Source organism: Mastigoproctus giganteus, chromosome 1 (assembly GCF_048544385.1).
Source record: "Mastigoproctus giganteus isolate SK-2022 chromosome 1, ASM4854438v1, whole genome shotgun sequence".
Taxonomy (NCBI): domain Eukaryota; kingdom Metazoa; phylum Arthropoda; class Arachnida; order Uropygi; family Thelyphonidae; genus Mastigoproctus; species Mastigoproctus giganteus.
Window position 1 is genome coordinate 96,552,311 of NC_143575.1, and position 15,917 is coordinate 96,568,227.

General features: G+C 36.1%; 1 protein-coding gene across 4 annotated transcripts in view; it reads left to right on the plus strand.

Annotated features, from left to right (window-relative positions):
* Positions 1-15,917, plus strand: part of LOC150091024 (5'-AMP-activated protein kinase subunit gamma-1-like) — a 500,398-nt gene that overhangs the window by 204,649 nt on the left and 279,832 nt on the right. For all 4 annotated transcript variants that reach the window (XM_090373902.1, XM_090373912.1, XM_090373921.1 and 1 more), the window contains one exon: positions 12,161-12,203. In XM_090373902.1, the coding sequence (XP_090230028.1) occupies positions 12,161-12,203 (43 nt within the window). The remainder of the gene's footprint in view (positions 1-12,160; positions 12,204-15,917) is intronic.

Here is a 15,917-nt window from a genome sequence, read left to right on the forward strand (position 1 = left end):
CTTCATTGTGCAAGGCACGGTGAAATTCCTGAAAACACCAGTTAATGGTTCCAGGGACGCATCGTTTTAAGATCACTGAGCTCCGCCAACGTACAGTCACCCGTGATAAAAGCCGCCGTGTCGATGTTGTGTGTTTAGTTTACTTCAGTGTAATATTTATATCCGACTATTTGCCTTGCAGCGAATTGCACAAGGTCATATCAGATTGCAAGAGGCGAGCCCGCATCAAAAGTCAAAAATCCAATTTTGAATATGGAAAATACGCTGACAGACATCATGAATAAGCCGAAAGCTGAGGAAATAAATTCCCTAACCGCTGTATGGTATTGAATTTTGCTAATTTCAGAGGCTACCCTGTAGAAAACTCCCTATTCTACCGGCGGTAACGTGCCAATTAGAAATTTCGCATTAAGTGGGTCCGACTCTGTTTTAAGTCACAAATATGAGCCCGCTCTGGTCAGTCTTTCAAATTAAGAATAGTAAAAACGTTAGCCTTCTAACTGTTTTTGCCCGACCATGATTTGATTTTTTTTTTAAACCATGGTTTCGGCTAAAAATTCATGGTTTTTCATCCCGAAAACAGGCTGATTGATAAATTGATCTTCATAGATTTTGCTCAGAGGAATAAATGTTTCCTGTTTTTTCCTCATCTATGATGAGGAATAAACAGGAAAAACTGTTTATTGAAAAACAAAAACTAGTTTTCAAGTGGAAAGAAAAAAGCTCGAGACTGACTAGCTCGTCCACGTTGTGAGAAAAAAAGCTGGTGAAAGCTCCTTCCTTCTGGACGGAACTCGAACTAGTACCGACACTCCAAGGCCTTAGGTGCTTTGGCACAAAATCAGCTAAAAATAGATAAAGACACTTCATTAACTACAGGGGACGAACAAAATAATGGAAACAGCTGATATGAAAATAGTAGATCTTTGATGTTTATTTAGAGTTGATATAAAAGGATACATAAGAAAATGACCGACCTACCCGAACTTCAACGAGGTCAAATTGTTGGTGCGCGTTTAATAGGGACACCAGTGACTCAAGCTGCCGATTTTTTTTAATGCATCTAGAGCAACTGCATCGGACACCGTGGAAAAACAAAAGCTGATATGTTCAGTAGCCTGAAAACATAAAACTACTGCCTCAAAAATAACAGCAGAACTTCTTAATGAGTCTTAGCAGTCCGGTTTCTAGTAAAACAGTTGCCCACGTAGGTAACACAGTTGATATTACAACCATCCTCTTCACACCGGGTGTAAAAGACCTGAGTTCGAATCCCGTAAATGACGCGAAGAATTTTTATGGGTCTCTTTCACAATGTGGCTGAGTTAGCCGGTCTCAGATAAGGGTAAGAATAACGCGGTTATTCCTTACGGAAACTTGGGTTTTTCTCCAGCAAACAGCAAATCGACCACAGAACACACGCAATTTACAGACAAAATACACAAGACGCAATATGGCCTAAGTTGCTGATGCACCACAACCTCACAACAAACAACTAACCAGCAAAACAGTTCGAGGAGAACTTCATTCAGCTGAAATTTATGGCAGAGTCACTATTGCAAACCACTCGTTACTAATGGTAATTAGTAACCATTAGTAACGAGTGGCTTGGCAATGGTAATTCTAATGGTAATTGTAATTCTAGAAAGAGGGCGCAATGGTGTAAACAACACAAAAACTGCGCGCGTCATAATTTCAGACGCATTAATTTCATTCACACATTTCCAGCATCAGACAGAGTTTACGTGGTGAATGCCAAAGGAAGCGAATCATCCTGACTGTGCCAACCGTTAAACATAGAGGAGATCAACAGTGGTTTGAGCAGTATTCTTTTGTATTCTTTAGGTACCAGTAATCTTGGTATTCTTGAGGTCCTCTCATCACCCTGAACAGGCGAATTACTGCCACTGATTATCTTGATACGGTGATTGACCGGTTCATCCCATTGTGCAAACATTGTTTCCCACAAACGATGCCATGTTTCAGGATGACAATGCTCCAATTAACCCAGCCAGACGGGTCCAATCTTGGTTTTGAGGAGATGAAACTGAAGCTAAGTATCTCCCATGGCCTGCACAGTTACTAGTTTTAAACGTTCTTGAGCCCCTGTGGACATATCTGGAGAGGGAAGTGAGAAGCAGATTTCCTCCCCTTTCATCACTCAAGGAGATCGAAACGTTCCTCCATGAAGAATGGTCGGACATGCCTCTTAAGAGTTCAAAATTTATTTGAATTTATTCCACGTAGAATACAAGCTGCTTTAAAAGCAAAGGGTGGCTTAACACCATATTAGTACATGCCTGTAACTCTTGTCAAAGGTGTTTTACAAAGGTGTTTTGTCAAAAGGTGTTATAGAATTACATTATTTTGTCAACCCCACGTGCATGATACTTATACGGAAATTTAAAGTAATTATGTGCATCTCGAATCTCTTCTTTTCATTGCAAAAGCTAAAAGGAAGTCACCATCTAATACTCTTAACCTAGAGCGCTAATATAGAATCAGTAAGCTGGTGAGGAGTGTATGTTTTTTAAATAATAAATTCCATTCCGCTCACTTGACTGCGAAGTGAAAGTTGTTGGCAGTTAATACGATGGTGTCATTACACATATGATCCTGAGTGTCAGCGCCACTTATTTAAAGAAAAAAAACTCAAATCAATTTGCAAAAATATCCTTTTCAATACAAAACTGACGTGTTAGAAAATAAAACAAAATAATTGCTTATGTGACATGAATTGTTTGAATTCAGTACATCTGTACTACCGGAATAAGTAAAATTTTCATCAACACACCAAATCCCACTACGAGAAAGTAAATATCTGCTCCATGATTTCTACGTAATGAGGTGTTAACATCCGCAAGGCGTATAGTTCCTTAGTTTATAGAATTACGAAGAAAATTATTCTTTTTTTTTTTTTTTTTTTTGTTGTCACTGCCTGCAACAGTGCTCATTATCTATTAGGAATACGCAAACGCATATTTAAGAACAAAATTCAGGGGGTGCTGCGAACAGAATTGTGGAAGCAGTGATAGAATAACGATCGATTGAAAGGCTTCCTTCAAGATGTAGGAAGATTACGTACGAAGGATGTTGTCTTTGGACTTTATGGTACAATGTAAGGTATTCAGTTAGTGTGTGGGAGAGAGAGGGGGAGGCTATTTTTAGTGTACCTGGGTGAAACGAACACATTCTATTCATCTCTCTCTCTCTCTATTCACAAATTAGAATTCGTGCCTTCCAAGCTCCTTACCATTAAAAAGAAATCGTTGCGAACATGCTTTACAGAGAGGGTTTTCGTGAGACTAATTGTCACACACCTTACGTATTGTGCGAGGCAGGAAGAAAAGACTCAGGCCCACTCACTCCCACCGGCAGCGACGTTGTGCTCGCAGTAAAAAGCAATGCTGTTAGCATATTACATTCAGAAACACTCCCACGCTCGTTTAAAATGTCAAACAGACATCGCCTCAAAATCGATACTCGACGTCTCTCAGGAATACTCCACAAATGTTCTTTGAGAAGAACGTGCTGGACCCAAATCAAGCCTGGGACGATTGAACCTTCGTGCGCATACCGGAGACAGTTTCCCTGAACGCTAACTTTGAATTCGGAATACAACAACGATTGAATCTTGGCCTCGATTTACTTCGTGCTCAACTTCCATTTTGGACCTGTAACTGTAATAAAATGTAGTGGGGTCAACATAAGAAAAATTGTTCTGTTTCGATGATAAGCTTGTAACATTCTCGGTGGTGTAGTTATCACAATTCTTCCCCCTCCGCGGGATTCATCCATCCCATGAGTATAAACTCAATACGTGTTGCGATTGGCTTTACCGAAAACGCTAATAACTTTATTTTCCTTTCAGAACGTGCTAAACGAGTCTAGCCAGCCTGTAGTAGATTATGTAACACAAATTTGTTACTCATAACTTTCCCCATTCCTTTCTTGTTAACCTTAAGACACCACGATTTTGTAGCTTTTCTTAAGGGCGTGACATGCTGTTGGACTCTTGGATTTGCTAGGCATTTCCGTGATTATCTTTATGCTTCCAGATTGGTGTTTCTGTTTTTATTATTCCGTTTTCCATTTTAAATTAAACTGTGGAAAACTGTTTTTACTTTATGACGGTTTTGGGATACCTAATCCAGGTAGTATTGAGTTTCTTGAAAGTGGTGATAACACATTCGCTTCCAATTAGATAGTTTTGCGCGAGATATCGCTGTGTGGCAGCTAGGACACAGGACTAAAAAGAACTCATAATTTAATACGAAGGGTTTCATTTGATTTTAATGAAAAGATGGAAGTCCGAATATAATTTTAGCCTTCACTCACTCGTACCCTCACTTGTAACAAAGATGTTCGCCTGGCTTCTGTTTAACTCCATTGTTTTGTTTTAAATATAAAAAATATATTCTGTGTATATATTTTTTAGCTTTTTTACTTAATTGAAAACGGTGATCTATTATGATTTGCTAAACCCAATTAAAGAATATCGAAAAAAAAAAATAATAAAAGCGAGAAACCAATAATAATAAAGTGTTTATCATATATATATATATATATATATATATATTTTTTTTTTTTTTTTTTTTTAGAATTTAAAGGTCACGGATCTCCCAGATTGAAATGCAGATCCAATATGAACATCTGTATTTTTGTTAGCTGTTCGCGTTTAGCCAGCAAAAATCCAACCATTGCCACAAGATTAGACACCTGTCGGGTGCGTCTAACAGACACCACAAGGGTTACGGGAGTTGTCTAGAAAGGTAGACCATTTTGCTCACCTGGTGTCTGATAAACGCCAAACAAAAATTTTGTATCTCTTAATTCATAGTATATTTAAATGAAAATACTGTATAACCAGTTAAGTAATATTGGTGGGGAAAGGTACACGGGAGGATGTGATTTTATTTTTTATTTCATGATTAAAAAAATAATAATAACAGAAAAATTAAAAACAGGCGGTATCTATCAGACACCATGCTAGCGGATGATGGTTAAGAAACAGGTGCACCATTAAAATCTTGTTTTCCGTCTGCGTTCATATTATTTTATATATAATTAATATATTTTAAAATTGAAAAGGAATGTATTATTTTTGTTTAGAATGATACCCTTTTTGCCATAGCTGACGCCCCTGCGTACCATTAATGATTCCTCCCCACCCGTTCCATTAAAATGGCATCACTTGTGACCGTATACATCCAGCACATTGCTGGATCGATGCCATTTGAGTAACAACTTCGTTGTATGTTTTTCTTAAGGTTTAAAAGTAATGTGTATGAGCTGCGGATGAAATTATTTCGAAAAAAAAACAAACAAACAATTTTTACTTTGCAGTGCACGACTGCCTTGTCTTATTTCCTTTCACAAATCATCGGCAGGTGTGATAAGACCAACCTCCTCCAGATGGCCTTCCGAAACATTTCACATCACCCCAGCCGTAAATATGTCGACTCATTACGAAGTTGAACGATAAGGAAGATTTTGCGATAAGGGCGGTGCGGGTGGGAAGGTAAGTGCGATATGCAAGGATGGAGATCATTTGTCATATTATTGCTGTGGCTTGGGCTTCCTTATAACTGAATTTAATGCACAAAGTTCGTTAGGGACCCACACTAAAGGAAACGTAAAAATGTTTTGTGTCGGAGTTATCACATGACATCTGATGTTTCTTAATGATAGAAATATTCATGAACAGCAAATTCAAAACACTACAGATTAGCCCGAGATTTCCAAGTAGTTGAAACAATTGCTTAAACTTATGCAGATATAAATATCAGTAATGTTAATTATTATAAGTATTGTAATGGCTAAATGATGCAAGGAAACAAACTTTTTCTGCATCAACCAAAAAAAAAAAAAAAAAAACAATTCTTAATTCTAAGTCCTTCCCCATTGCCAAAAAGTATCCAATTCCGCTTTGAACGTAATCCCCCCGCTCTCTCTCTCTGTATCGGCCACCGTGTCAAACAGTTCACTCCAATGTCCTACAACACGCTTCCAAAAATAAACTTCATGAGATCCAGCTTTCTGTTACTCCCCAAAAATTGTCATTGTGCGCCCAGGTTCTTCCTTCTTTTGCCAGTGAAATATACTTCCCTCGTTCATTTTACTGATTTCTGTTCCCTACTTGCAAAACCTTACATTTGTAAACATTAAACTTCTTTTAAAACTGTTTTGTCTCAATACTGTCACCAGAGAACACCTGCCATCAGATGTGGGACCACTTAGTCCATGAACTGTCTGTCTCATATTTTAAACAAATTGCCAATTAACCTTTCGACAAGGCCACCCGTTTGAAAGTAGTGCAATACCAGGGGAACTCTTTACAGTGGGAAAGTTTGTTTTGCTGTGAGCATTAAGACCATTGCACTATCTAAGCAGCTTAAATCCTGCACACTTAAAAAACACGAAGGACCAGATGATTCTGAAAGCTTCGTATAACCTAACACACTTTTTGACAAAAAATATTGAGACTCTGTGTGGTTATGGATTAATTTGTAAACAGATAAAGTGCCTTGGGGAATTTGTATGAAGTGAACGGATTAGAACACAGTGTAATTCACAGAACTCGTTGTAATACAGTCTGTGCACTAACAGTTACTCAAGGAGGAACTATTAGTGTACAGACCACAGTTTCTGCATACTGAATAACGGAGTGGACAACTGCTTGAAAAGCTTTATTAAAATAAACTTATTGGCAAGCTTGATAAAAGCGTGGGTAACGAAAGGGGAAATATAGTGGAGAAAATTGAAATCAAAATTTCAAAAAAATTCTAATCTTTGCGATTGGACAAAGGTAAAATTGAAGTCTGCGTATAAAATAACTAACCAAGCGATAATCTTTTAGAGAATGGAGGAAAAAGGACAAGGTTCACTTAGGAAAAAAAGGAGGGTAGAAAAAAAGCTACTGAAACCAAAGATTAGGATCATGTAACACTGTTTAATTAAAATGGTACACATTTTGGACAGGTCCTCCGCCATTTTCTAAGCATCAATTCATACGAAAAATATATAACGACACTTGTACTGGGTAAGAAAATTTCTGTACCCGGCGGAGGTGACTTCAGAAATTTATTTTCAAACTTTTCGCTCACTTCAGAGAAGTAACGTTCAATTGAACGTTAGATTCTGTTTTGTGAAACAATAGACTAAAACTTGAATATCACACGGACTTAGCGTGTTTTCCCACATAGGAGCTGTATCCACTTTCTTCAAAGTCGTAGAGTATTAGCTTGTAGACAAACAGTGCTAAGGACGATAACAATAACGCCGATTGATTCTTAAAGAAGAATAGCAAGTAATAGGATAGGGAAATGAACCTTTGTAATACACCACTTATTGACTGGCAGATCCGTGTAGATCATTATATTTCGAACGCTTATCTGTATATATTACCCTCCATGGCAGCGAGGTGGCTACTTTACTAACCCCAGTTTGAAAAGGACAGGGTTCAATTCCCGTCTCCAGACCGTAGTGATTTATAACTGTCGTAATGACTGATTTTTTTTTTATTTTATTATTATTTTTTTTTTTTTTTTGCCACGGGGAATTTGCGGTAATTGGAGTCATTTAGTATCGGTATATTTTGACTCCTAGCAACTGTGGTTTTAGTTCCTGCAGACCAGGCAGCCGTACCATATAAAACACGTAATTTACAGATCAGATATACTGCTTCACAGCATTAGTTGCCTCAGCGCATATCCCAGCCAGCCATATGTCTGCCGAAGATTTATTGTCACATCATTTGCAATCTGGTAGGTACATCGACCTTGCATAATGAAGAAACCGTTGATTAAAGAGGCCGAATTAAGTAACAGTAATTTGTGCCAGAAGGTATGACTAGCAGTTTTGCAATCATCTTGCAGAACAGGTCATTTTAGTGAAAGAAACTTGAATATAATGGTGAAAGGGTGTCATTGAGCTGTTTGTGTGAGTGTAAAGTAAGGAAGAACGCCTGGGCAAGTTGAATTAACTCCAAGGCAACTATCAGTCTATGAGGTACAGTGCTATCTGTAAATTGTAGAACTCTTTCTAGAGAAGAAACTGTTGCTTTTCTAATTTTTAAGCCCACGCTTTGAGCACATCGTGGTGAAAACCTGATGAACTGAAATGAACCAGACTTTCATGAAATGGGTTTTGTTTTTATAGCACTGCGTCTTCTACAAGCTTTCCTCTGCCGAACGGATAAATAAATAAAATAAGGAAGAAACAAACTTGACCGCACAGCACCAATCGACTGCATTTTAGATGTTGACAATTGCAGTCCGCATTGTTTTGCGTTGCCTTGACGTTGTAATGACCAACTTGACAAAATCTGTCCTGTATAAAAATAGGATTGTGCAAGTTAGTGTCTTCGAATGACATTGTTATGAAATTCGCTGAAACCCCATAAAGCTTATTGAATTTCATACGAATAATAGTAAACATTTTTGTGATACTTAAAGAGTCCAACGGACTTAGTTCACCAAGCAAATTATATCCGTTTCCCTTCTGCATCCAGAATTGCCTCATTACTCTTCTTTCTCTGTTTATTCGCTTCATTTTAATGACACGCTTTGTACTTCTCCCATTGCCCCTGCTTCATCCGAATAAACCGAAAATTAAAGTAAGCCCATTAGCGTTGGAGAAATTCTCTTTCATTGTTGCTATGGGCAACATGGAACGGGCAAGTTCTTGCAGAGCTGATCCTAAAAATGGATCAAGTGTGTTGCTACGTGCAGGATTCTCTGCCGAGAAGACTTTTCAATCGACAGGTACGCAAACACCCCACTTACTGCTCCCACTTAAATTTTCTGTTCTTAGCAACGAAGCGAACAATTTAATTTAAGGTAGTGAAAGACAAATGGCTTTCGGAAATTAACAAAGCGCCCTCTAACCCTTACTCTCTCATTCCGTATCTTATATTTGAAAGCGAGTCTTGTTTACTGTTGTCAGTAATTTCGTACTTTTAAAATTTTGTTTGAATAGAGGCACCCAGTAAAGGTTGAGAAAATATTTTAGATTTTTCATTCTCATCTTATATCACTTTGAACTTGCCGTCCCACCTAGGAATATTTGAGGTTGACCTTTTCTTTGCAGAAAATTTTGAATAATCTTTGTTTATTTCCAATTTTTTCTTTATACAATGGCATTAACCATTTTGTCGTAGGAACAGGCTTGAATAACGATCAGCACATCGCAAACTGCTCAATTATCCCATTTCATTTAACGCACTTCTTTTTAGCTTTCAAAGATTATTTATTTATCTAATTCAGTGGTGCATGAATAAATTTGGGTTTACTAACAATTAAAATTAAGAAAAATATTTAAATTTCTTTATTCGTAATTAACTTAAATAATCCAAACTTTCCTTATAAAAATCATCACAGAAAAAAAAAAAAAAAAAATGGCAGCGATACCTCTTATAAAAACTAAACTTACGCAGTATTTGGTACATAGGCGAGGAAATTGTGCATTTTTGCCCGCTTATAACGAAAGCTTACTTCCTAGCTATCGGAAATAAAATATACCGAGCGTCATCAGGTGTTTACAACTTTATTTACTAGTAGATCAGTTGGATAGAGTGACGTGGGTAATCAGTATGTACCATTAACTACAATGAAAACCTAAAAAAAGTTTCCAATGTACTTGTTGCTGCTTTGATCTTTCTGTGCGCGTGCACATTTTTTTTTTTTTTCTTCTTTCTTCTCTAAAAATTCGATTGGATAAAATTCCAATATACAATTACGGTGTACGTGTTTCTATACGTTGTGTAGTAACTTCTGTTACCAAATTGTTGTAAATAGCTTATGTTACTGCTTTGGTTTTCAGTTGTTGGACTTGCGTTTACAAGTCCAACAACTGATTGTTAATTCTAGTTTTCACGATGGGTTCTTTTTATCTATATTAAAAAAAACAAAAAAAACTATAGATACATATAATAACAGGAAATAATGTCAAGGAAAACTATGATACTTGATGAGGAAATACAACATAATTACAGTTTTCGTAGCAGTCATTATATTAAATAAATTCTCAATTTACAAACATTGGCAGCTAATCACAACTATTCTGTCGTTCTTGACGCAGAATTAGCCAACGTATCACAATGATGTTATTTAAGATAGCCTTGTATAATAACAGTTTGTTTTCAATTCTTGAAATTAGTTTCACAGACCTGTAGTTAACTGTTTGTTTTAGTATGTATCTTTTTTGCTATACCTTGTATAGTCCAACTCATTAATATTCTTGCAGGTTGTCATTACAGGATTGTGTAACAACCAAAAGTTAAGAAAGAAAACAGGATTTATCAACAAATCTGAATTATGAAAAAACTGCACAGGAGATAGAATAGGCACTCAAAAGAGGCACTTTTCAGTGGCAGAGTTCTAAGCTGAAATTCTTTCTTTGGGATAAATGTTCCTCCCCTCACATGCGGGCCTTTGGGGGGATGAACTTTGATTACTTCGATGTTCCATACATTTATTAATATTACTAAGTCCAGAATTTATCAAATTACGTTTGGAAATTTCTGGACCGTAAGTGACCGTTTATTTCATCTATTTAAATCTGCCACCGACAACCATATACATGTATAAACATTCTGAAATAACTCTGCTCTGCCTTTGAAATGCAAATTCTCATTTTTTTTTTCAATGAGTGCTTGAAAACGTTACCAAGACACTTCTTGACGTTTAAACCGTGTTTCCATCTGTAAGATGTAAAATCTTACAAGTATAATATTTTATAGAAAAGTGAGATTAATTTAAAGTAAAACTTATAATATAGCAATATGGGGGAGCGAATCCTTACAAGTCAAGAATATTACTAAGGTCACTCGCAAGGGATTAAATTAGACAACGTCTATACAAGGGGAGCGGTAAGCTGAAAAGCTATTAGCAACCTAAGTACACTTCGACTCCCAGCATACAGACAAACCAAAACAATGGAAACGAGTAGCAACTGCTGTTAGTAATAGATGTTAACTCTGGAAAACAGTGGTGCGGTGGACCATGGTACTGTCGGGACATTTCTTTGATCGGTGACATCTGGAGAAGAGACAGGAAGTAAATACGGGACAAATGCTGGAATTAGAGTTAAGACTGGCGTCTGGCTGTCGGTGGATGGCAAGTTTTGTAGATCGTGTGAAATTAGTCTGCTAAAGTATAACTATAAGCGGCTAAGAAATTTTACAAATTTGTTAAAATAAGAAGTTAGATCGAGCAATAAGGAGACAGCTTGAGAAAATAAAACGAGCAAATAGGGACAGAGTGAAAGTTGATAAAATGAGAAAGATTGGTTAAGACTCAGAACAAGGACGATACGTAATTCAGATGAAAAAGGTGAGTGAAAGGGGGGGGGGGGGGGGAGAAGAATGACAAAGTTGAGATTCTTGTCGGTGTTTCTGAAAATGGGATAGTCAAGAACACAGTTGAGTTTTGTCGGCGTTTGTCGAAATGGGTTAATTAAATTACTCCCGGCTTGTGCCCTGTGTGGGCTTTGTATGTGTATTACCTTTTTACGTTGCGATAAAGAACTTATTTCAGAATGCAGTTGATCCAGATATTATTTACTTGTGATGTCATATCATAAAAATATATGACAGAATAGGTTATACCCGTATAGCGGATATTTCTGTGATGTGATAATGGCATTGTCTATCTGTTATATATTAAAATACTGTATTTCTGTTGTCATTAAAGCTAGATGTTCGGGGAATGATAATACTTTCTCAGTTGATTGGATACATTTAATTAATATCATGTTTTCACTACTTAACATTTGTAATTTTTCTCTATAGAACCTCATTAAAATATCAAGTTTAATGACTTGTTTTACAATTAATATATTACAGACTCCGAAAGAACACGTGCAATACTAAGTTAGCTCGCGGTGACTTGCTTCGCAAACAAGGTCGATTTTATAGTAAAGAACTAACTAAACTTTCTTCGTTTCTATTTCTATAGACATCAACGGGATAAATGAATAGATGTATTCATTGAATAGTGAAAGTATATAATTCCCTGAACATCACACTTTAAAAATAACTTATCCATTTTTATTAGCTATTAACTACTTTTTTTTATCTATTATTTTTTTATATTTTTCTATTATAACTACTATTTTTTTTTTTTTATCTTTCCCTCCCTCTTTTCCCTGTACCTTTCAGAGATTAGGATCAAGCGGGCCGAATAATAACACAGCTACCTCCGGTAAGTTATTCTGCTACTCTCTCTCTCTTTTCTTTTTTTGTTTGAATGCTGTCATTTTACATTTTTACTTTAATCTATATAAAATGATGGATGATATCTTAGGATTGATATCAACGCTAATATAAGATTTTTAATTACCATATCGCCTGTAGTTTTCATGTAAGTGATGTATCGTGAAGTTTATCGTCTATGGTAAATTATTGCTCGTTGTAAGTAGAGAATATTCATTAATAATATCCTCTTAAGATGATTCTGGGGAATTATTCATTGATAAAATAACAATGTCGTCTGGTAGCACAGTGCCATCTAATGGCGAAATAGAGTAGCGAGTGACTGTTGTATTTCAGAATTATTGAATATATTAAAAATTATTTAGGAAAATAAGTGTGGTGTTTTCATAATCAGAAGTAGGGCGGACTTACAAATAAAGTCAATATTATGGGTGTTTAAGAATAGAAATCGCCTTCAGCTATTATAAATAAAGATTGATAATTCCAGAGAATCCTTTAGAGAATATTTTCAAGAATATTTTCATTTCAGAAATTTTTCTAAAAATATTTTGAGAATATTTTCTAAAGAAAATGTTATTGCATTACTAATTATAAGAACTGAATAAACGGGTTAGAAATCGAGCTGCCACACACGTAAGCTGTAACTATAACACCTTAAACTGTAAATTTTCAATTCGATAAAGGCCTTTCAGATGCAAAGGAGCATATCTTTCTTGAAAGGAATTTAATGGTGACAGTTGACTTTTTTTTTTTTTCTTTTTTTTTTTTTTTAACTGTGGCAAATATGTAACTGGCGTTTTATATTACTGATGGCAAAAGTGCAATAGTTTTCAAAATAATTGATATACAGTAAGTCAATGAAATTTGCCATGAAAGTACAATTATGTTATGACACAATAGTGCCATTTGCGGACTTAAGGGAAAACATGCTTTTTCTGAAATATGCAGATTAACTCATGCCTACCTGAAAATGAGCATGCAGTAGAAAGGGCTGCAGAACTTAATGGGGAGGGTGTATGAGTATCTCTAACGGCAATTAAACACCCACAATGGACTCTCATTTCATGTGTGTATCTAGACGTGATTGAGGATTCGAAATTTGCCCTCCCGAATCATCCTATACGTGCAAAATTGGATTTAGGTCTAGAGACTTTGATGGCCATTTCCGAGATTTTCGTTCTATGGAAAGAACATCCTTGTATGTTGCATCGAGACCTGCTGCATCCTTAAAGAGCCTCCGTGCGTATGTTGTACATTATGTCTGTTCAGACCAGCTCATCCGTACTGGTCCCTTTCCTTAATGTTTATGAGTTGGTTTTGGGTACTTCTCTCCAGATGAAGATATGCCTAGAGAGAGAGAGGAAGAGACACTAAAACCAATCCTTAAACATCTTTTAGGGATGTAGTAGGCGTTGGTGCCGCCTTAATTTTTTTCTCACACATAAAACTCTTCAAGTGGGAACCTGTGGGGAACTTTCTTCAGGACCAGGATATTTCTAAGTTGCCCCAAGGTCCCTACACCTGAATTCTATTGTGCATCTACTGGCTGTTCTACGGAGACAAGTTTCGAGACTTCAGCGATTCGGAATTACTTAGTAAATAATTCAAAAACTTACTCGTATATGAGTAAGATTCTGGAAGGTCGTTGTTGTTTGCAGATTTTTTTTAGCTTAGTGACTATTTTCATAGTGCCCCAGCATACATTATTTATTATAAGGACCGATCTGTGTCCTTTGCGATCTGAAGAAACTCGGAATAACTCACGAGGGAAAACACTGCTCCGTCCACTTGAAATCACTTTTAGATATTTAATGCTTCATTTACCATCAGGCCTACTTATGTACGTTCTCATTCACGGCCATTTCTGGAATATACGAGACCCAGAGGAAGGTAGGAGTTCCAGAATCCAAATACATGGCAAGGGGAAGGGGTCAGTTATTCTTGCCATGAAGTAAAGAGAAGAAAAAAAAAATATATATATATATAAATTCACGAAAGAACCATGAATTAATATACCATGAATTGAATCTAACTATGATTTAATTCTTAATTATTAAAATTGTTTTATGTTACTGTTTTACATAACTAGATTTTAATGCATTGTCATTTCAAGGATTAGTATGCAAATGAAGTGGTCTGTTGTAATATTATTATTGTTACAGCTGTACATGGTCACTTAACAACTATTAGATCGCTCGAACTGTGTATAGTTTGATTACCATCAGGTGATCTAATAGCGAAATGATTTGCCGTGTGTAGATCAAAGGAAAAAAAGAGATGCATAATATATAACAATAAACGAAATTTAGAAATTTAAAGATGCTCCATAGAGCAGTTTACTTCAAGGGTGTATCCCCCACCCTTGAGAGAGTCTTGCGAGTGTCATTAACAGCATTATATGCCGTTTTATGATGCTTACTTGTCACGAGTTCTCATTCCCCCTCCTATATTCATTTTCAGATAAGCATGCATTAATTTTCATATTTCGGAAATGATGCGAACTTTATCCAAAAATTTGCACCCGTTAATCTTTCTTTATAACATGATATACTTTTATAACAGGGCTTTTTTTTTTTTGGTTCAGTTATTCTGCAAACTTGTTCGCTTTTCTTACTTTTAGCTTAACTTTTGGTCACATTAGTGTAATTAAGAAACCAGTGAGATGTTCAGAAAGCTAAAGAAACTGAGTTGTATTCGGTATAGGTGAACTGGGTATTTAACTAGGCAGAGAATTACGTCAACTTTCAAGACAAAATCACATTCTTTTTTCTTAAAATTTGTAAGATGTTAATATCGTCTTTGGCTGTGGGGAATCCAATAATAAAAGTTCGTCTGGAGTTTCTGTGATTAGATCCTTCTAAGTATACACTGCTCAGAAAGCCGCGTTTCGTATTCACTGAGTAATTTCACATCACGTACGTTTTCATAAGGAAATCGAGTTTATTTTTCCAAATCAAGGTCTGAAGCTTCTGTATTGAGATATTTTTCGACGAATTTTCAAGTTTTGCCAAACGTATTCACGGTAGTAATTGCAAAGAGGAAGAATTGTTTACCTTTCACCCGAGATGACAACGCATAATTTAAAATATTGGTTGAATTATGTCATCCGATGACGTCACTAATAAGCAGTGAACGATGTTTAACGTGGAGGAAAACTGACTGAAATTGCTGACAACAGTCCATAATTAAAGTTTCAGGCATTTCCTCTTGCTTAGTCTTATCGTACAATGAGGAAAGTGGTTAAATTAATGCACATTAATGTTTTATTTTTATTTTAGATTTGTCCCTGTTGAATAGGAATATAGTGAGGACACCGATTTCGTCACTGTAATTCCGTGCTCTTACAGCTAGACACATGAAACAGATATGCCATTAATTATGGATTAGTATTCTGGAGAATTAGATTTCCTATCCATCTTATAGTGGAGTTCGATAGCAATCATTATAATGATTGCTGCTGCTGAGAGGAGACAATGGATGTCTTATGGGTGCTGTTTGCTGTCCAATAGGATAACTTCAGCAACACGTTATATTCCAGTAAATGGAGAAGAATTTACATTAGAGAAAAGCGTTTATAATCTGTATGCCCTTTATGCTCGTTTTCCGTTGCAATTGCAGTATGAATATCTCTTTAAGGTCGCCACTCTAAAAAAAAAAAAAAAAAAATTAAAAAAAATTGAGGTCTCCACAAATAAAACAGCAG